Genomic DNA, 22,585 nt, shown 5'->3' on the forward strand with positions numbered 1-22,585 from the left:
ATTAATATTTGAAATGAAATACTATATCACAGCCATGATTTTTACATACCAGGCCTTTGTGCTGCTTATACCTTGAGTTACCATTCCCTTGAAGAACTGTCTAGTGCTTGTATTAGTTACTGAGATAGATAATTTCTTCCCAAGTACAAGATGACAAATGTCATGGATTTCAGATTTATCCTTAGTTGCTATACAGAGAGTGCAGGTCTGAGAGCTGCCCTGCTGTACTTGTACAGTATCTCCATGAATGAATTGGCTTGCACAGCAGTGAGGGAGGTGTTAGAAATGTTGCTGCCGTTTGTGGTCTTTGCTGACTTTCAAAAACATTTTTGCAGTTTGACTCGACCTCCAGTGAAGAGGCAGTGGATATCGAGACTGTGGAGGAACTCTCTGAGAAAATCAATATCGCTCGTCTTCTTGCTTCTGCTTCCCGCCATCATACCAACAAAACAAAGTATGGATTGTTCTTTTAATTTAGTTTTGAAAATATCATATACTGGTTTACGTATTGGTGCAGTTATAGCTTTCATTTGACGCATCATGATTTACAAATATATACATTGATAGAAAGAGTATCAATATAAATGTGCATATTGGTATAGTGGTGTTGCAAGCTTCAGCATCGATATGGCCATGTGTTAGCTAGCTGAACAAGAGTGCTGGGGCTATGCTACCTTGAGCAATGTACTAACTTGCCTGGAGGTGGTGGAGTGGCTCACTATTGTGGTGCTTAGAGTAGAACTATAGAGAGGTGTGTTGAGTTGGTGTGTAGAGATTGCTTCAAATAGACTGGACTAGATCTGCAGATAGCTGGAGAGTGAGTATTTTATGCTGAGGGCTCTGTGTCTCCCTCAAGTGGCTTATTGAATGGTTGCTATTTCTATTGGAACAGATGGTGTGTAACAGATCTGCTTCACTTTAACTGAACCAGGTTTATTTAAAGGTGTTGAGCTTGATTTTTCACTTTTTTAGGTGAACATTTGTAACGTGTGTCTGCCTTTTTAAAATTGTTTTGGCTGGGGGGGGAAGAGAGAGCGACTGGGGGGGAAGAGAGAGCGACTGGGGGGGAAGAGAGAGCGACTGGGGGGGAAGAGAGAGCGACTGGGGGGGAAGAGAGAGAGAGCGACTGGGGGGAAGAGAGAGTGACTGGGGGGGAAGAGAGAGCGACTGGGGGGGAAGAGAGAGCGACTGGGGGGGAAGAGAGAGAGAGCGACTGGGGGGAAGAGAGAGTGACTGGGGGGGAAGAGAGAGCGACTGGGGGGGGAAGAGAGAGAGCGCGACTGGGGGGAAGAGAGAGAGAGAGCGACTGGGGGGGAAGAGAGAGCGACGAGGGGGAAGAGAGAGAGCGCGCGACTGGGGGGAAGAGAGAGAGAGAGCGCGACTGGGGGGGAAGAGAGAGAGAGAGCGCGACTGGGGGGAAGAGAGAGAGAGAGCGCGACTGGGGGGAAGAGAGAGAGAGAGCGCGACTGGGGGGAAGAGAGAGAGTGAGCGCGACTGGGGGGGAAGAGAGAGAGTGAGCGCGACTGGGGGGAAGAGAGAGTGAGCGCGACTGGGGGAAGAGAGAGAGTGAGAGCGACTGGGGGGGAAGAGAGAGCGAGCGACTGGGGGGGGAAGAGAGAGAGAGCGACTGGGGGGGAAGAGAGAGCGACTGGGGGGGAAGAGAGAGCGACTGGGGGGGAAGAGAGAGCGACTGGGGGGGAAGAGAGAGAGCGACTGGGGGGGGAAGAGAGAGAGCGACTGGGGGGAAGAGAGAGAGAGAGCGACTGGGGGGGAAGAGAGAGCGACGAGGGGGAAGAGAGAGAGCGCGACTGGGGGGAAGAGAGAGCGCGCGCGACTGGGGGGAAGAGAGAGAGAGAGCGCGACTGGGGGGGAAGAGAGAGAGAGAGCGCGACTGGGGGGAAGAGAGAGAGAGAGAGCGCGACTGGGGGGAAGAGAGAGAGGGAGCGCGACTGGGGGGAAGAGAGAGAGAGCGCGACTGGGGGAAGAGAGAGTGAGCGCGACTGGGGGGAAGAGAGAGAGTGAGCGCGACTGGGGGGAAGAGAGAGAGTGAGCGCGACTGGGGGGAAGAGAGAGAGTGAGAGCGACTGGGGGGAAGAGAGAGAGAGAGCGACTGGGGGGAAAAGAGAGCGACTGGGGGAAGAGAGAGTGAGCGAGCAACTGGGGGGAAGAGAGAGCGAGCGAGCGACTGGGGGAAGAGAGAGAGAGCGACTGGGGGGAAGAGAGAGAGAGCGACTGGGGGAAGAGAGAGAGCGACTGGGGGGAAGAGAGAGAGAGCGACTGGGGGGAAGAGAGAGAGAGCGACTGGGGGAAGAGAGAGAGAGCGACTGGGGGGAAGAGAGAGAGAGCGACTGGGGGGAAGAGAGAGAGAGCGACTGGGGGGAAGAGAGAGAGAGCGACTGGGGGGAAGAGAGAGAGAGCGACTGGGGGGAAGAGAGAGAGAGAGCGACTGGGGGGAAGAGAGAGAGAGCGACGGGGGAAAAGAGAGAGAGAGAGAGAGACCTGGGGAAGAGAGAGAGAGAGCGACTGGGGGAAGAGAGAGAGAGAGAGAGAGAGCGACTGGGGGGAGAGAGAGAGCGACTGGGGAGAGAGAGAGAGAGAGCGACGGGGGAAGAGAGAGCGACGGGGGAAGAGAGCGACGGGGGAAGAGAGAGAGAGCGACGGGGGAAGAGAGAGAGAGCGACGGGGGAAGAGAGAGACAGAGAGAGAGAGAGCGACTGGGGGAAGAGAGAGAGAGAGAGGGGAAGAGAGTGCGCGACTGGGGGAAGAGAGAGAGAGCGACTGGGGGGGAGAGAGCGCGACTGGGTGGGGGGGGAGAGAGAGAGAGCGACTGGGGGGGGGGAGAGAGAGCGACTGGGGGAAGAGAGAGAGAGAGCGACTGGGGGAAGAGAGAGAGAGAGCGACTGGGGGAAGAGAGAGAGAGAGCGACTGGGGGAAGAGAGAGAGAGAGCGACTGGGGGAAGAGAGAGAGAGAGCGACTGGGGGAAGAGAGAGAGAGAGCGACTGGGGGAAGAGAGAGAGAGAGCGACTGGGGGGAAGAGAGAGAGAGCGACTGGGGGAAGAGAGAGAGAGCGACTGGGGGGAAGAGAGAGAGAGCGACTGGGGGGAAGAGAGAGAGAGCGACTGGGGGGAAGAGAGAGAGAGCGACTGGGGGGAAGAGAGAGAGCGCGACTGGGGGGGAAGAGAGTGCGACTGGGGGGAAGAGAGTGCGACTGGGGGGAAGAGAGAGCTCGACTGGGGGGGAAGAGAGAGCGCGACTGGGGGGAAGAGAGCGACGGGGGGGAGGAGGGGGGAAGGACGGGGGAGGGGAGCGCCCTGTCAGCCCGCGCCCCGATCTCTCGAGCCCCCCCCCCCCCGGGATCTCCCGAGGCTGGCCCCGATCTCCCGAGCCCCGCCCCGATCTCCCAAGCCCCCCCCCGATCTCCCAAGGCTACTCCCGAGCCCCGCCCCGATCTTCCGAGCCCCGCCCCCCCCGCTCTCCTGACGCCCCCGAGCCCCTCTCCCAAGCCCCGCCCCCGAGTCCCGCCTCCCGAGCCCCAGCCCCGCCGCCCCCTCCGATCTCCTGAGCCCCTCTCCCGAGCCCCGCCGCCCCCTCCGATCTCCCGAGCCCCGTCCCCTCCCGAGCCCCACCCCCCGATCTCCCGAGGACCCCCCCCCCCGTTCTTCCAAGCCCCGCCCCCCCCACCCCCCGATCTTCCGAGCCCCGCCCGAGCTGGCTTCAATAGCAGAGAGAGAGAGAGAGACGCCGCCGCGCAACCTACCGCGTGAGGCCGGTCCGGACTCGAGCCGCGCGCGCTGACTCCTGCCCCACCCGCCTTTACTGAGATGGTGGCGGTAGCGACGCTCGGCTGAGGCCCGCCCCTCCAGCCTTCACAAAGATGGCGGTGATCGGGGGCCGCTTGTTGACTGGGGCCGGGAGGTGCCTAGCTCGGGCGTGGGTGCGGAGGAGAGGCCAAGGCTTCGAGGCCTACAAAAACGGTGAAAGGTAGGAAAATTATAGAGGTTAGAGAAAAGATGTACAAATTAATTAACTTTTTAAAAAACAATTTGTTTTAAAAGCAACTTTTTTTTTGCTGGAAATGTATATTTGAAAAGAAAGACGCAGAACGCGGGAAAAGGAATGGAAGCAAGATGGCAGCTACTCACCTCGGTTCAGAACGATAAGGCCCGCCCACACACGCACCGATTGGTCGACCGTCAGGTCACCAAAGCGTAGGATTGGTTAATCGTCCCGTCACTCGACTGTAGGAGGGCCCGCCCGCATGCGCCAGGAACCCGGCGTACGATTGGTCGACCTCGACGTCACTCTATTGCTAATGAGCAGATAATGAGATGCTAATGAGCGGAATTTTGAACGTTTTTTGGATACCGCGGGCGCAATTTTTGTCCCCCAGTCTCTCCCTCTCCCCCAGTTTCTCTCTCTCTCTCCCTCTCTCCCCATCTCTCTCTCTCTCTCTCTCTCTCTCTCTCTCTCTCTCTCTCTCTCTCCCCCCTCAGTCGCTCTCTCTCCCCCCTGGTCTCTCTCTCTCTCTCACCCCTGGTCTCTCTCTCTCTCTCTCTCTCCCCCCCCCCCCCCCTCAGTTGCTCTCTCTCCCTCTTCAGTCTCTCTCTCTCTCTCCCCGTCTCTCTCCCTCTCCCCCAGTGTCTCTACTCTTTTTCTCTCTCTGTCTCTGTCTGTCTCTCCTTCCCTCCCCCTCTCTCTCTCTCTCTCTCTCCTTCCCTCTCTCTCTCTCTCTCTCTCTCTCTCATTCCCTCTCTCTCTCTCTCTCCTTCCCTCTCTCTCTCTGTCTCTCCTTCCCTCTCCAAGCGGGGCGATACCGAATTTCTAGCCCTCTCCCTCTCTCTCCCCCCAATGTCTCTCTCTCTCCCCGTCTCTTTATCTCTCTCTCTGTCTCCCAGTCTCTCTCTGTCTCCCAGTTTCTCTCCCCGTCTCTCTCTCTCTCTCCCCCAGTCTCTCTCTCTCCTCCAGACTCTCCCTCCTCCAGTCTCTCTCTCTCTCTCCCCCCATCCCTCTCTAGCTCCCCGTCTCTCTCTCTCTCTCTCTCTCTCTCTCTCTCTGTCTCCCAGTCTCTCTATCTCTCTCTCCCCAGTCTCTCTCTCCCTTCCCCGTCACACTCTCTCTCTCTCTCTCTCTCTCTCTCTCTCTCTGTCTCTCTCTCTCCCCCAGTCTCTCTCTCTCTCCCCCAGTCTCTCTCTCTCTCCCCCAGTCTCTCTCTCTCTCCCCCAGTCTCTCTCTCTCTCCCCCAGTCTCTCTCTCTCTCCCCCAGTCTCTCTCTTCCCCCCGGGTCGCTCGCTCGCTCTCTTCCCCCCGGTCGCTCGCATCGCTCTCTTCCAACAACAACATGCCCTCAAAAAAGCCTCGGCACCGCCGGGCACCTCCAGCTAGTATATATAATATAAAAGTATACGTCTGCCTGTCTGACCGTCCGTCTATACACTCTAAAGTTATAGAGCGTACCTACACGTGCGTTACATCAAAAGAAAGCTTATGATTCCGGAACGGTCATAATCGTATTTACGTTTCGGCGAGACAAAAATTGCGCCCGCAGTATCCAAAAAACATTCAAAATTCCGCTCATTAGCATCTCATTATCTGCTCATTAGCATAGAGTGCCATTAAGGCCGACCAATCGTACGGTCGAGCGACCCGACAGTCGACCAATCGCTGTGTGGCGGGGGGGCGCCCTTCTAGAGTCGAGTGACAGGACGATTGACCAATCCTACGCTTCGCTGACAGGACGATTGACCAATCGGTGCGTGTGTGGGCGGGCCTTATCGTTCTGAACCGAGGTGAGTCGCCGCCATCTTGATTCCAAACTTTTGATTTCTTTTTCCCGCTTTCTGCGTCTTTTAAAAAAAAAAGTTGCTTTTAAAACACTTTTTTTAAAGTTAATTACTTTCTAAATCTTTTATCTAATCTCATTAATTTTCCTACCTTTCCCCGTTTTTGCAGGTAGGCCTCGAAGCCTGGGCATCTGTTGCCAGCCATGCTGGACCCTAGGCAATTGTTTTGTGGCAAGCTCCTCACCCCCCAACCCCCCTGCTGGCCCCGATACCAAGATGGCTGGCCACTGGTTCGGAAAATGCTGGCTGGGCTCACTGCAAGCTCCTCGCGCTTTATTCGGGGGGGGGCGGGGCTCGGGAGGGGAGGGGGAGCAGAGAGGGTTACCCCGGCAACCGGGCTCGCCAGCCGCAATCAGCCGTCTCAAGCCGCTCAGGCCCGGTCCCGGAGATCGGGAGGCGGAGAGGGGAGGAGGGTTACCAAGGCAACCGGGTCCGGCCAGCACGCAATCGGCCGTCTGAAGCCGCCTCAGGCCCGGCCTCGGGAGGGCGGGGCTCGGGCTGACCGGGGCGCTGCGCTCGGCATGTCAGTGCGTGGGGCGGCACGGAGCTCAGCGGCGCCATCGCCGGCAGAGGGGAGAGGGTCTGCTGGCTCCCCCCTCCCTTTCTCCCCCCCCTCCTTCCCCCCCCCCCCCCCCCCTTCTCTCTCCCCCCCCCTCCCCTTCCCTCTTCCTCCCCCCTCCTCTTTCCCCCTCCCCTCCCTCCCCTTTCCCCCTCCCTCCTCCCTCCCCTTTCCCCCTCCCTCCCTCCCTCCCCTTTCCCCCTCCCTCTCCCTCCCTCCCCTTTACCCCCTCACTCTCCCTCCCTCCCCTTCCCTCCCTCCCCTTTCTCCCTTTCCCCTTCCCTCCCTCCCCTTTCCCCCTCCCTCCCTCCCTCCCCTTTCCCCTTCCTTTCCCCCTCCCTCCCCTTTCCCCCTCCCTCCCTCCCCTTTCCCTCCCTCCCCTTCCCCCCTCCCTCCCTCCCCTTCCCTCCTCCCTCCCTCCCCTTCCCTCCCTCCCCTTTCTCCCTCCCTCCCCTTTCCCCCCGGTCGCTTGCTCTCTTTCTCTCTCCCCCCCCCCCCCCCGGTCGCTCGCGCTCTCTCTCTTCCCACAACAACATGCCCTCGAAAAAGCCTCAGCACCGCCGGGCACTCCAGCTAGTAGAATATAAGAGCAGAGAGGTAATGCTGGAACTGTATAAAGCACTAGTTAGGCCACAGCTGACTGCGTACAGTTCTGGTCACATTACAGGAAAGATATGATTGCACTAGAGATGGTACAGAGGAGGTTTACAAGGACTGGAGAATTTTAGCTATGAGGAAAGATTGGATAGGCTGTGGTTGTTTTCTTTGGAACAGAGAAGGCTGAGGGGAGACTTAATTGATGTGTATAAAATTGAGGGGCTTAGATAGTGGATAGGAAGCACCTATTTCCCTTAGAGCGCAGAGGTCAATAACCAGGGGGCATAGATTTAAAGCAATTGGTAGAAGGATTAGAGGGGAGTTAGAAGAATTTTTTCACCCAGAGGGCGGTAGGGCTCTGGAACGCACTGTCTGAAAGGGTGGTAGAGGCAGAAACCCTCATCACATTTAAAAAGTATTTGGATATGCACATGAAGTGCCGTAAACTGCAAGGCTACTGACCAAGAGCTGGAAAGTGGGAGTAGGCTGGATAGCTCTTTCTCAAATGACCGCCTTCTGTGCCGTAAATTTCTATGATTCTGTGATCCTCCAGTGAACCTGCAGCTGAGATAGTTGAAGTGACGGATGAGATAGTGAAGCCTTTCTGTTGTATTTGAGCAGCCTACAGAACAAGTCCAGGCTGTGAGTGATCAGGAGCGTGCAGTTTCCCACACTTAACACAGGGTATTGAGCGGCCTGCTCTGCTGGAATTAGTTGTTGCGATTCAGCAACTGTTTTACAAATTCGTTTGCTCAGATCCTTTGGCTACTTTCAAAACCGTTGTATTGTGCCATAATCTCTGCAACAAGGATTTCTCATTAATGTCTACATGTAGATGAATACAAGTAGAATTAGAGAAATGTGGCCAGCCATTGAGCTTTAACATCTGTATAAGCCCAATGGTACAGCATGTTGGTGACCCTCTGAGTCGTATGATGCAGGTTCTTGCCATAGTTCCTGTAGTGTATGTACCTTTAAGAGCCCCTGTGTACTGTAATACCAGTAGTGACCACTCGGGTATATAAGCCTGTATAGTGTCTTGTATCTTTTAGTTCACCTCCAGACTTTGTTCAGTAAACACCTGTTAAACCAACTCCTGCATTCCGTGTCTCCATTAACACACGGATACAACAGTGGCGACGAATTGGAAACAGACTTACCTGCAATTCGGCAGCACCTCCAGAAGATCGATTCCTCAGACGAAGGTCGAAGAAAAAAAAAAAGAAAAAAAAAAAAACTGTCGTTTCACCAGCTAGCCGGGCTGGTGGCAGGTACTGCACTAATCCTTCCTGGTCGGCGGGCTGGGGCTCGATTGGGTGGCTCTGCAGCGGGGCCGAGCAGCGAGTCGGAAGGTGGAGGCAAACCGAGACGGAGGGTGGAGCACTCGGGAGACGGCCGGCACTGCAAAGCAGGTCGGCGTTCGGACCAAGCAGAGGGAGGGAAAAGTCCCAGAGAGTCCGGCGAAAACGAGTCTCCAACTATTAAAAATATCTGTGTAAATAAAAACCGCGGAGAACAGCGCCGTCAGCAGCGACGGGAAAGCACAGGAGGCGCCATTTTTTTCTTGGCAGGGAAGAAAGGAAAGCGCGGGAGGCGCCATTTTTGATTTTCAGGATGCCTAAGACTGGCAATATTACTGCTTTCGATAGTGATATAGAGGATTGGACCACATGTGGAAAGAGTGGAGGTATATTGCACAGCGAATGAAGTAGAGGATGATAAAAAGGCATCGGTACTTCTAAATCTGATGGGCGCAAGGACATACTGGCTGTTACGAAACTTAATCACTCCAGCCAAACCGATGGACAAGAACTTTAAGGAAATTGTTGATACCCTACAGGAGCACTTAAACCCAACACCGCTGCTGATAGCGGAACGATTCAAATTCTTCAGGAGGAATCAGCACAAGAATGAAAGTAACGCTGATTACCTCACCGAATTAAGAAAGCTGTCAAAGCACTGCCAATTCGGGGCAGGACTGGCAGATTCTCTACGAGACCAATTCGTCTGCGGTCTCCTAAGTGAAGGAACACAGAAAAGGCTACTTTCTGAGAAAGATTTGACACTGGACAAGGCTTTCAGTGTGGCTGTATCATACGAAGCAGCAGCAAGAGGAGCTGCAGAGATACAGCAAAAGCCACAGGACTTCGGCACCCATGAAATGACACAGGGTTTCGAGAGATGTTGTCGCTGCGGCAGATCCACCCATGACCAGAGGGACTGCTGGTTCAAGGACAAAGCATGCAGGCAATGCGGAAAGATGGGACACATTGCACGTGTATGCCGATCTGGAAACAAAAAATCCACTGACAGAAAAAAAAACAATAAGGAAAAGTACAGAAAGGCACAAATGATGACGGACAGTAGCTCCGAAGACCAGAAGAGCGATAGCGACTCCAGAAACAAGAGACTAAGCTGTCTCAAATTACATAATGTAATTGCCAAAGAAGATTACCAGACCATTTGGGTTACCCTCACGATAGCGGGGTTCCCCAGTTAAAATGGAGCTAGATACAGGATCAGCTCTGACCGTCATAAGTCGACGGGATTACGAGCGGCTATTTCCGCATATACCTTTGAAAGACGCATCCATTATCTTGAAAACATATACGGGGCAGAAAGTATACCCCAGAGGGAAAATAAGGGTGCCTGTTGTATACAACGGCAAGGAAATACAGAAGTTGTATTTATACGTTCTGCAAGATGGTGGTCCACCGCTGTTGGGACGTGAATGGATCAGGAAGATACGTTTAGACTGGCACTCCATTCAGGCACTGACGGTGACCAGTAAGAAAAAAAATGATGATGACGTCATACCTGAACGATTAAAAGACATCTTGGCCAACGCCAAAGAAGTGTTTCAACAGGAACTAGGAACCTTGAAAGGCGTCACCGCCTCATTAAAAGTGGAAGATACGGCAATTCCCAAGTTTTTTAAGGCAAGGCCGGTGCCATACGCAATTCGTCCAGCAGTCGAGGCAGAGCTGGAGAATTTGGAAAAGGGAGGCGTGTTATCCAAGGTAGATTGGAGCGAGTGGGCAACACCCATCGTCCCGGTCATGAAGAAAACGTTGAATGAATAATGATAAATCTGAAGAACAGAGAAAAATTTGCATCTGTGGGGACTTCAAGGTGACTGTAAACCCGGTCCTTCACACGGTACATAGAAGATATTTTTGCCTCACTATCCGGAGGGAAACGTTTCACCAAAATTGACTTGGCACAGGCATATCTACAGATGGAGGTTGAGGAGGCCTCTAAAAAGTATCTCCCGATAAACACACACAAAGGCCTGTACCAGTACAATCGACTGGTTTTCGGAGTAGCATCAGCTCCAACTATCTGGCAAAGAGCTATGGAGCAAGTCCTGCAAGGGATTCCGGGGACTCAATGCTACCTAGACGACATCCTTGTAACAGGAGAAAACAACAACGAGCACCTTGCCAATTTGGATCAGGTGCTCACTAGGCTGAGAGAACGGGGCCTACGAGCAAATCGCCCCAAGTGCGAATTTTTCCAGAAACAAATATCATATCGTGGCCATATAATTAACGAAGAAGGGTTGCATAAGTCACCTGAAAAAATTGAAGCGGTCATAAAAGCCCCAGCACCTGAAAATGTCTCACAATTAAGGTCGTTCCTGGGATTGATAAATTACTATCATAAATTTTTACCGAACTTGTCAACTGTTCTGCACCCTCTTAACGCACTGCTACAAACGGGAGTAATTTGGAAATGGAGCGAAGACTGTAAACGTGCCTTCCATAAATGCAAAGGCTTGATCACGTCCAAGGAAGTGTTGGCTCATTACAACCCATCACTGCCAATCAGACTGGCGTGCGATGCATCCCCTTACGGCATAGGAGCGGTATTATCGCATAGATTCCCTGATGGCTCGGAGCGGCCAATAGCTTTTGCGTCACGCTCATTGAACTCAGCTGAGCGTAACTATGCCCAGATCGACAGGGAAGCACTCAGCCTGGTGTGGGGAGTGAAGAAATTCAACCATTACCTACACGGACAAAAATTTACCTTGTTGACTGACCATCAACCCCTTGTCTCCATATTCAACCCTAAAAAGGGTGTTCCCATTATGACCGCAAAGGCTACAGAGGTGGTCCCTTTTCCTAGGGGCACACCAATATGACATAGAATACAAAGGATCAAAACAGCATGGGAATGCTGACGGTTTATCGCGCCTACCGTTGCCAACGGTAGAAGAGGCACCTACAATGGACCCAGTGGAGATGTTCCACTCAACCATAGTGGAATGTCTACCAGTAACAAATTCTACCATTGAAAAGGAAACGAGAAATGACCCGACTCTCTCGCGAGTCTACGATTTAACGGTGAAGGGATGGCCAGCACATGGCGAACCACTGTTGCCAGCATTCTCGCAAAGAAGAGAACAGCTGTCAGTGTGCCGAGGAACCTTGATGTGTGGATCCAGAGTGGTGATTCCACCCAAACTCCAGGATAAAGTGCTAAAGGAGCTTCACGAGGGGCATCTGGGTGGAGTGAAAATGAAGAACCTAGCCAGAGCGTTTGTGTGGTGGCCAGGTATCGATGGAGACATCGAAGAAATGACCAAGAGCTGTCTAGGATGCCAGAAGGTCCAAAACGCCCCACCACAAGCCCCTCTACATCCATGGGAGTGGCCCTCATCTCCATGGCAAAGGGTACATATCGACTTTGCTGGTCCATTTATGGACTCAATGTTCTTGATCGCGGTTGATGCACACTCCAAGTGGCCGGAGGTAATAAAGATGTCCTCCACCACCACGGAAAAAACCATCACAGTATTAAGGACCATATTTGCCAGGAATGGGCTGCCTGAACAGATCTGTTCTGATAATGGACCGCAATTTGTGTCCGAAGAATTCAGGAAGTTCTTAAAAAAACAATGGGGTTAAGCACTACACGTCCGCCCCATACCATCCCGCCACCAATGGATTAGCTGAAAGGTTTGTCCAGACCTTCAAGAAGGCCATAAAGGCCATGGGTAATGAAGACATAAATCTACAACATAAGGTAGATAACTTCTTGTTTGCGTACAGGAATGCAACTCATGTGGTTACAAACCAAACTCCCGCCATGATGTTTTTCAATAGAAGACTAAGATGCCGGCTGGATTTGATCAAGCCAAACATCAGAAGGGACGTAGAGAACTGGCAATTTCAAGGCATGAATGAAAGGCCAACTAGAACCTTCCAGATAGGTCAACAAGTTTTGGCCCGGGACTACCGTACCGAGAAATGGCAGCCTGGAACTATTTGCACACGACTAGGACCGCTGATGTATACCGTGGACATTGGTGAAAGCATAATAAGGCGCCATGCTGACCAGATCATAGAGTCATCCGAAAAGGGACAACCTACACCACAACTCTATACGCCTAATGATGAAGCAGAGATACCCATAGTATCTACCTCCGATCCGGTGATACTGGAACCAGATGAACCCGACACTGGCATTCAAGCCGAATCGACCTTGCCAAAAGAACCTACTGCACCACCGAGGCGTTATCCGGACCGAGTCAGGAAGCCTCCAGAGAGACTGACTTATAATTGATTAACTGCAGCAAATGTGTAGATTATTGTTCTTGTAAACATGTTAATTAATGATTACTTAAAATGTTATGTACTAATTATCTAAAAGGGGAGGAATTGTAGTGTATGTACCTTTAAGAGCCCCTGTGTACTGTAATACCGGTAGTGACCACTCGGGTATATAAGCCTGTATAGCGTCTTGTATCTTTTAGTTCACCTCCAGACTTTGTTCAGTAAACACCTGTTAAACCAACTCCTGCATTCCGTGTCTCCATTAACACACGGATACAACAGTTCCCACATGGTGAGTTGCTTATCTTAGCATTTGTAGGAGGAATGGAGCTGGTGGATGAGAGATTTCTTGCAATTGAAAGAAAAGCAAATCCAAGGGTGAAACAGCATGGACTGTCCTTGCAGACCGTAGCGGCATGTGCAGAGGCCTTGGATTGAATTACCTATCTGCCTCCTCGGGCAAGTTATGGGTTAGGACAAGGGTGTCCAAACTGCGGCCAATGGAGCTTGAGCCTTGGTGATCAGGCCCTCGAAGTCCAGGCAACTCTGTCTTATTCATGCTTATATTTCTCACTCATTGTTTTGTTTTGTTCGCATTTTGTGGGCCTGGAAGTTTGGAAAGACCTGTTTTTGTGCTTTGCCTCATTAATGGATAAATCCTAAATCATAACAGCACTATCAATTAGCATCAACAGCTTGAAATAGATGCAAATTAATGTGAATGTGGAGTTAAGCTTTATATGTGGGCAACATGGTACATACTTGTGTGGTCTGCAGAAACAAAGATTGGACACCAATTGTAATGGATTTCATGGGAAGTTTGCCAAATATTTAACCTTGTTGTCCCTTTATTTTGAAATAGATCAGTCTTGTCATTCCAAACATTTGTTGATGAGAAATCTCCAGGGTCTGTCTGTGTAAAGGGAGAGTGGTGTTAAAATATTACGTGGGGATTTATTTTCCTACTTCCTCTGCTGAGTGATGTGCAGTAATCTAATTTTCCTTTGTTTCTAGATGCCACTTCCACAATCCATACCTTACAAACAAATCCAAGGAGGAGGAACCCAAACCCAAGCAGGTAAGCAGCAATGTGCAGAGAATTTGTGTGGAGCAGGGCTCTGAACCTGAAAAGGATTGATTGTGCTAGGAGGGAGACAGTGACTATACATGGAAAGCATTAGTGGGGGGAGGGGGTACTGAACCTGGAGTGGCAATTTGTGCTTTTTTGGCAGGGTGGGTTTAGATCCCATCAGCTGGACTGCTAGAAGTATCCATTGGAAAGTCTACAGCTGTAAAAGTTAACCCGCAGAGGGTTTTGTTGGACTAAATGCTAACTGTTGCGCAGGAAACATTTCTTCTTTCATTCTGTTCTCATTGAATATCAAGTGACTTCAGCAAAATGTTTGCTGGAAATCCTCTACTGTATTTCTTTCTCCTTTTAGAAACCCAGCGCTCATCTCAGTAAGGAAGCAAAGGCTCAGCTGGATGCTCTGGTGGTGTATCGGACCGCGCACACAGTAAACGAGCGGCGGAGACGCTCCGAGATGCGAGACCTCTTCGAAAGATTGAAGAGAACCCTGGGGCTCCGCAGGGAGCAGAAGGCCTCAAAGTACTATATTCTGAAACAGGTTTGTAAAATTATTTGATGTCGGGGATGCATATAACATTTTAATGGTAGAATTTACTACTGGGCTTTGTTATCCTACGAACACTTAACACACGCGTAGCAAATTCCTCTCTACTGTAGTAACAGAGATATTGACCTATCTGCTTCAATTATTATTGGCTCTTATTTTTTTGCTTCAGATGGAACTCGAGTAGTAACTCCTTCATCCCGATAATAGCATGGAGGGTGCGGGGAACACCCATCAAGGCCGGGGACACAGAGGCCCTGTCAATCTTAACATTGTATGATGTCATCAAGCCGCGACTTTGGAATGTTAATTAGGCCCCAGCCTGCCTTTGGCGGGAACATTTGTCAATGGCTTGATTCCTGTTTGTTGAAATTTCAACGGCTGGGTCGAGACCCATTACTGTGTAATGCACAGGGGGATAGAATTCTACGTGATACTAACTGGCATGGGAGAAGGACATCAGGAGGGTAATGCTTGGTCCGGAATTAGTTCATTTTATCTGAAGTGCCAGAATAGCTGTGCGGTGAGTGCTTGCAACATATTGGAATATTTTGTGATTGTCGGTTTCTTTTCTGTTTTAGGCATTTAACGAAATCCAGAATCTGCAGGATCACTCTGATCGTCTATCAGCTGAGAGAAGTATCCAGTCTCGCAAAAGGGATTTACTCATTCGAAAGGTCTCCCTCTTGACAGGTAAGGGCTGGCTTCAGCTCTCAGAAGAGTGGCAGAAAAGGGGAGTTGGAAACCCAGTTCTATTGCAGTTACTCCGGGGAGAAAATGCCTGATACGCTCCTGTTGTGGGGGGAGATTAAGTTCTTTTTGTATATCAAGGGAATGTTGCAAGACTCAAGTCAGGAAGGCCTCCTGCGGGTAGGTATAGTAATTTATTAGTGAATAAAACTCTCGAGCTGTCACACACCATGCAATTTCTAAGGAAGCAAAACCGCATAACTACCCAGAATACAGTTCTGAGGTTTTGTACCAGATGTAGTTTACAATATCATGGCTATATTTCTACACCATAATGTGAGAGCAGGAAAGGGTGCTTCCAGCAATTCCTTGAGCACGTCAAGTATACCTTGATGTGCTTATTTGAATAGCCTCTGCTTGGCTCAAGTCCGGAAAAGCGATTTAACTGGAAAATTCTAATACTTGTACAAGGAAATGGCACTAGAGATGTGACAAAGCTGTACACTACAGGTTTGAGTTGTACACCACTGGGGACACTGCTGTGCAGCACAACTTTGCAGCTGCTCCCTTGGTGCTGACATGTCCATTTCAACAGCGCTTAAGGAGATTCCCACCATGTTAATAGTAAAAAAAAATAAAAAAATCTTGTTTTATGCATAAGATACTGCACAAGACTTGCACAAAAGACTGGGAAATTACAGCAGTGAAAACGTCTGGTTTATAAAAAAATAAGCCAAGTACAGGAAACTTTGTGCTATCCGGCACCGACGGGACCGAGCTGTTGGCGTTCCCTCAAAACTGCCGGACACACCAGTGTTAATGTTGAAACATACGGAGCTTTTCATCTCCGTGTCTGACAACAAACACTGTTGCTTAGCAACAGCTTCTAAACAGTCGGCCCGTACCTTGGAAGCGTCTCTGTAGCTTAGCAACAGCTTCAGAGAGACTTTGCAGAGCCTGACTGTTGGGGGAAAAAAAGCCACGAGAAGAAAAAAAAACTAACAAAACGGCTCCTGATTTTTGCCGGTGGCTCGAGCTTGCTGGACATTTAGCCTCCGGATAACACACTTTCCTGTATAATGAAAATAAATACATGGGGAACAACCTTTGTTGAGGGGGCAGAAGTGAAACGGAGTAGGACTTCCACCCGCTGCTTTGACTGGGCTGTAACCCCCCAACCCAAATCGCAGGATTGGGTTCATTTGTGTAGTTGTGGCAGGTGATCTGCGCTTGTGGAGGTGCAACAGAGGCACCTACCCTGATGATCAGAGCAGCACCCTGTTGCTATGGGTTAGGAAGCTTAAGGCCCTTATTGGGCGAAGAAATAAGGTTCAAAATAAATCTTCATTCCCTGCAATAAACTGTGGAGAAGCGTCTTGAAGGTCATCAATCTTTCTGGGCCCCGACACCTTGGGAGCTTTAAGGTGCTCACAATGGTGCCCACATCTGGGCACTCCAGGAACTCGCCAAGGCTTCTTCGGCAGCACCTCCCAAACCCGCGACCTCTTCCAACTAGAAGGACAAAGGCAGCAGGCACATGGGAACACTAGCACCTCCAAGTTCCCCTCCAAATCACACACCATCCTGACTTGGAAGTATAACGCCGTTCCTTCATCGTCGTTGGGTCAAAATCCTGGAACTCCCCACCTAACAGCACTGTGGGAGCACCTTCACCACATGGACTGCAGCGGTTCAAGAAGGCGGCTCACCACCACCTTCTCAAAGGCAATTAGGGATGGGCAATAAATGCCAGCAACGCTCACATCCCAAACAAATACATTTAAAAAAAAACATCTGCTGGGCCTCAAGGCGATCTTGGCGGAATTCTCCTGGTAGTCTTGGAGGGGGTGCAGTGAAGATTCACCAGAATTATATTGGGGCTAAAAGGGTTAAATTATGAGGACAGGTAGCATAGACTATGCTTGTATTCCCTCGAGTATAGAAGATTAAGGGGTGGTCTAATGGAGGTGTTTAAGACGATTAAAGGAGTTGATAGGGTAGCTAGAGAGAACTATTTCATCTGGTGGGGGAGTCTAGAACAAAGGGGCATAATCTTAAAATTAGAGCTAGGCCGTTCAGGGGTGATGTCAGGAAGCACTTCTTCAACAAAGGGTAGTGGAAATCTGGATCACTCTCTCCCAAAAAGCTGTTGAGGCTGGGGGGTCAATTGAAAATTTCAAAACTGAGATTGATACATTTTTGTTCGACAAGGGTTTTAAGAGTTACTGAACCAAGGCGGGTAGATGGAATTAAGATACCGATCAGTCATGAACTAATTGAATGGCGCAGCAGACTCTGGGCTGAATGGCATCCTCCTGTTCATAAGAAATAGGAGCAGGAGTAGGCCAAGCGGCCCTTTGAGCCTGCTCCGCCATTCAATAAGATCATGGCTGATCATCTACCTCAACTCCACTATCCTGCACTAACCCCATATCCCTTGATTCTCTTAAAATCCAAAAATCTATCGCTCTCTGCCTTGAATATACTCAACGACTGAGCATCCACAGCCCTCTGGGGTAGAGAATTCCAAAGATTCACCACCCTCTGAGTGAAGAAATTTCTCCTCCTCTCAGTCCTAAATGGCCAACCTCTTATTCTGAGACTGTGACCCCTTGTTCTGGACTCCCCAGCCAGGGGAAACATCATCCCTGCATCTATCCTGTCAAACGCTGTAAGAATTTTGTATGTTTCAATGAGATCACCTCTCATTCTTCTAAACCCCAGAGAATATAGGCCTAGTCTACTCAATCTTTCCTTATAGGACAATCCCCCCATCCCAGGAATCAGTCTGGTGAACCTTTGTTGCACTCCATCTATGGCAAGTATATCCATCCTTGGGAAAGGAGACCAAAACTGTACACAATACTCCAGGTGTGGTCTCACCAAGGCCCTATATAATTGCAGTAAGACGTCTTTACTCTTATACTCAAATCCTTTTGTAATAAAGGCCAACATACCATTTGCTTTCCCAATTACTTACTGTACCTGCATATTAACTTTCAGCGATTTGTGTGCAAACGACACCCAGGTCTCTCACCATTTAAAAAATACTCGAGGGCTGGATTTTGCCGGCGCTCAGAGGGCGGGTTTGGAGGCGGGTCAAAGGTTAAAATCGTTTTGATTGATGGCGGGTTGCGATCCCACCGTTAACCCGCCTCCAAACAATTTTTCCAAGTGTCAGGTCCCCGATTTGCGAATGGACCTGACACCTAGCGGCGGGAAGAGAATTAAAGGCCATTACCTGCCTATTAACAGGTAGTTGACAGCCTATTTTTGAATTTTTCCGCCTCTGGCTCGGGTTTCCCGATTTATTACTTTCTAAGTGCACTGTTACCACGGCCTTAATAATAGATTCTAGCATTTTCCCTACTACTGATGTCAGGCTAACTGGTCTGTTGTTCCCTGTTTTCTCTCTCCTTTCTTAAATAGTGGGGTTACATTTGCTACCTTCCAATTCGCGAGAACCGTTCCAGAATCTATGGAATTTTGGACGATGACAACCAATGCATCCACTATCTCTATAGCCACCTCTTTTAAAACCCTAGGATGTAGACCATCAGGCCATGGGGATTTATCTGCTTTCAATCCCATTAATTTCTCCAGTACTATTTCCTTACTAATACTAATTTCTTTCATTCCTCATTCTCACTGGACCCTTGGCTCTCCACTATTTCTGGAATGTTTTTTGTGTCTTCTTCCGTGAAGACAGACACAAAGTATTTGTTTAATTTCTCTGCCCATTTCCTTATTCCCCATTATAATTTCTCCTGTCTCAGCCTATAAGAGACCCACGTTTACTTTCACTAATCTTTTCCTTTTTACATACCGAAAAAAGCTTTTACAGTCTTTTTATGTCTCTCGCTAGTTTACTCTCCTATTTTCTGTTTCTTTATCAACTTCTTGGTCCTCCTTTGCTGAATTCCAGAATCCTCCCAATCCTCAGGTTTACTACTCTTTTTGGCGCATTATAGGCCTCTTTAATCTAATACTATCTTTAATTTCTCTTGTGAGCCACGTGTGGACCATTTTCCCATAGAGTTTTTATTCCTTAAGGGAATGTATATTCGTTGCGAATTATGAATTATTTCTTTAAATGTTTGCCGTTGCTTTTCTACTATCAAATCTATTAATCTAGTTTCCCAACCAGCCTTAGCCAACTTGCCCCTCTTACCTACGTAGTTTGCTTTGTTCAGATTTAGGACCCTATTTTCGGACTTAACAAAATCACTCTAAAACTCAACATAAAATTCTATCATATTATGATCACTGCTCGCCAGAGGCTCCTTTACTAGAAGATTATTTATTAACCCTGTCTCATTGCACAATACTAGATCTAAAATAGCCATTTCCCTAGTTGGTTCTTCGACATACTGATTTAGAAAACTATCTTGAATGCATTCCATGAACTCTTCCTCTGCACTATTACTGCAAATTTGGTTTGCCCAGTCTATATGAAAGTTAAAGTCCGTCATGATTACTGTATTACCTGTTACATGCATCTCTTTTTTCCTGATTTATACTCTGCCCGACACTATAGTGTTTTCTGCCTCTTGTTGTTTCTTAGCTCCACCCAAACTGATTCTACAATTTGTTTTTTCCAAGCCAAGATCCTTTCTCTCTCCTGTCTTTAATCCCCTCCTTTATTATCAGGGCTACCCCCCTTCGTTTCCATTCTGCCTGTCTCTTCTAAAAGTTAAATTTCCTGGAATATTTAGTTCCCAAGCTTGGTCACTCTGCAACCATGTCTTTGTAATAGCTATTAAATCAAACCCATTTATTTCTATCTGTGCTATTCAGCTGTTTTATTGTGAATGCTTCGTGCATTCAGATATAGTGGCCTAGAAATTGGGTTGGGGCGCCAAAGTCGCCTGAGCGCAGGATTTAGCGCAGCGATCGGAGCATTAGCGATCGCCGGATATTCAGTTTCAGTGCCCCTAGAGGGAGATGGGGCGAGCCTCGAGGCGCTCCGCGTCCCTCTTAGGGCGCTGAAACTGAATATCGCAGCGCAACGTGCCGCAGCGCCACATGCTGCGGCACGGCACGCTGCGGTACTGTAGTCCTTCCTCCCTCTGTTAAGGGGGAGGGGCCTGCAACAGCGCGATCCCCAATCGCGAGTGCCGGCAAAAGAGCCCGGCACCAAGGAGAAGTGCCGGGCTCTCGGGAAACAGCCGGCAATGCCGCGGGGGCGGGACCAGGAGGCCAGGGACGGAGGTGCTGGCAGGCGGCCGCCGAAAAAAGCGGCCGCCCCGCACCTCCACCTTAACTTGCGCCTCTGCCGGCGCAGTAAGGCCCCGTGAACCGGGCGCGGGTAGTGAACGGCGCTACAGCAGTGTTCGCTACCAAATATCGGGATCGGGGCGCGAATGGGGCGCTGCGCACACCGATGACTTCATCGGTGGCGGCGCAGCACAACAGGCTAACACCACCATTAGCGCCCCTGCTGAATATCGCGGGAGGCGCAGCCAGTGGCGCTACAGCCACTGACTGCCTCTTTAGGCGCTAACAGGTGGCGCTACTCACCCAATTTCTCCCCCCCCCCCCCCCCCCCCGGTACCTTTAGCTTTAACTTTTTTCCCCGATGTCACTTTAGCACGAAGCATTCGCAACAAAATAGATGAATTAATAGCACAAATATAAATAAGTGGGTTTGATTTAATAGCTATTACTGTTCCTATGCTCTTACCACAATTCATCAATAAAAAACAAGATATGACTAAAGATTTTGTGGTGACTGGATATTTTGAGCAAATTGATGTTGTGCTAAAATGCTCTTAATGAAAGGTAACCTAATTAATTAAACAAAATCATCAATATATAACTTTACCCCAATGTTTGAACATTTGCTGGGGGATCTTATGTGGATACCAAATCTCCCTCCCCATCTCCCGGTTTGTTGCTCTATACTGTATAATCTAGAAATTACACCTATATAATATTCATATGAATGATTAATGATTCAGCTCAAATTACTTGGCTGATTTAATAGAAGCACTAACCCAGGTTCATGCCTCCTCAAGGTAGTGGGCAGAGTAATTTCATGTCTTTCGTCAATGATGTGGAATGATGCACGTCCACTACACTAGTACTTGGCAGAATTTCAAGACTAGGCGGGGGAGAAATTGGGTCGCGCCTCCCTAATTTTAGTGCCCCAAAAAGTTAATGCCCTTGCGCCTGAAATTGAATGGTAACGCCCCAAGCAGGAGGCGGGGCGCTACTGGAAGCGTTCCCCTCCCTCTTGGGGCACTACCATTGAATATCACGCCGCTCCGTGCAACAGCACCACGTGCATCGGCACATAGCGCTGCGGCAGTACAGGCCTCCCTCCCCCCGAGGGAGGGGCCTAGCGCAGCCCGCACCAGGGAGCAGGGTGCCGGCAAAAGAGCCTGACACTCAAGAGGAGTGCTGGGCTGACCGATCGCGGGAGGAGGCGAAAGGGGGCAGATGCTGGCAGGTGGCCCATAAAAAAATGGCTGCCCGGTACCTGCCCTTTAATTTGCGCTGCCCCGGCCGCAAACACGGCACCCTGACCCTGTCGGACATTGCGTCCAGCGGAAGGTATGGGGGTGCGAGCGAAGTTTGCGGCCGGGGTGCTGCGCATGGTGATGACTTAATCGCCAGAGGCAGGGCGCTACCGCCGCCGCTAACCTCTCGCTGAATTTCGCGGGAGGCGTTAGCGGCACCGTGCTCAGGTGCTAGGCGCAAAGCCACCCAATTTTTCCCCCTATGTCTTTTTAATTACAAGGCCTGAAACTCAGTAACATTTTGGATCTAGCAGCATTTAGGTTAACAATTAAAATGGGACACAAATGGTAAGATATTTGATGGCAGGAGATACAGGAGAGGGGAGAGAACGCTCAAGATGTTGAGAAAGTGATCATCTCAGCTCAACTAAGACTTGATTATTACTGTATTCATTTTAGTAAATATGTATCCTATTTTTAGGGAAGACTGAGGAGGTTATTTTGAAGAAACTGGAATATATATGCGCCAAGCAGCGAGCACTGGATGTTCAGACAAAAACCAACCTGCAGCAAGGAGATGGCGCAGGAAAGCAGCACTGCAGCAGCTGGAGAGCAGCACCTAATTCATCTGAAACTATGGACTCTCTCCAGAAGGTGGCGATGAATTTGCAGAACCAAAAACCACCCAACGTCACTATGCTCATAAGCGGGCAGGACCTGGTGCCCGAGGCTAGCACTGGCAAACCCTTGATTCTTACCAGGAAACGGTCATCGACAGCTCCCCGTATGTAACATTTGCCTTCTACACAATAACGTGACGTTATTGCAGTACTGGACACTGGGTGCCCATTGGTGTAACAGTGTAATGCTGCGATGTAATACAACGCTGATTGAAGGCACTGGCCTTTGCTGGAAGATGCTGGGCCATTCCTAAACACAGACCGGTAGAATGATTCCTTTGTGGCTCCCTTTTCATTTTATCTACAGTCTTCTAAGTCTGTTCCCCTGAAACAGAGTAACACGTAGAACTTTATATAATCGGAGAAGAGCTCTTCAGCTCTGAAGGTGTACTGAGGATCAGTGGGTCAAATACTTGCATACAAGCTTCTCATCATGTGCTAACTACAGTTTAGTTTCATAGATATGCAATGATGTATTTTGGCAGTGGCTGGAAAAAAAAAATTTTGATTTCATTTTGGATGGTACCTTCTACCTGAAGGTTGATACTTTAAAATCGATCAT

The 22,585-nt window shown here is 49.8% G+C and overlaps 1 protein-coding gene across 4 annotated transcripts in view; it reads left to right on the forward strand.

Annotated features, from left to right (window-relative positions):
• Positions 1-22,585, forward strand: part of mgaa (MAX dimerization protein MGA a) — a 113,262-nt gene that overhangs the window by 84,968 nt on the left and 5,709 nt on the right. For all 4 annotated transcript variants that reach the window (XM_086003665.1, XM_086003664.1, XM_086003666.1 and 1 more), the window contains 5 exons: positions 336-454; positions 13,573-13,636; positions 14,001-14,186; positions 14,774-14,885; positions 21,825-22,127. In XM_086003665.1, coding sequence (XP_085859791.1) covers positions 336-454; positions 13,573-13,636; positions 14,001-14,186; positions 14,774-14,885; positions 21,825-22,127 — 784 coding nt within the window. The remainder of the gene's footprint in view (positions 1-335; positions 455-13,572; positions 13,637-14,000; positions 14,187-14,773; positions 14,886-21,824; positions 22,128-22,585) is intronic.

The sequence above is a fragment of the Somniosus microcephalus genome, chromosome 12, assembly GCF_052327205.1.
Source record: "Somniosus microcephalus isolate GS21.2 chromosome 12, FLI_Smic_1.0, whole genome shotgun sequence".
NCBI lineage: Eukaryota > Metazoa > Chordata > Chondrichthyes > Squaliformes > Somniosidae > Somniosus > Somniosus microcephalus.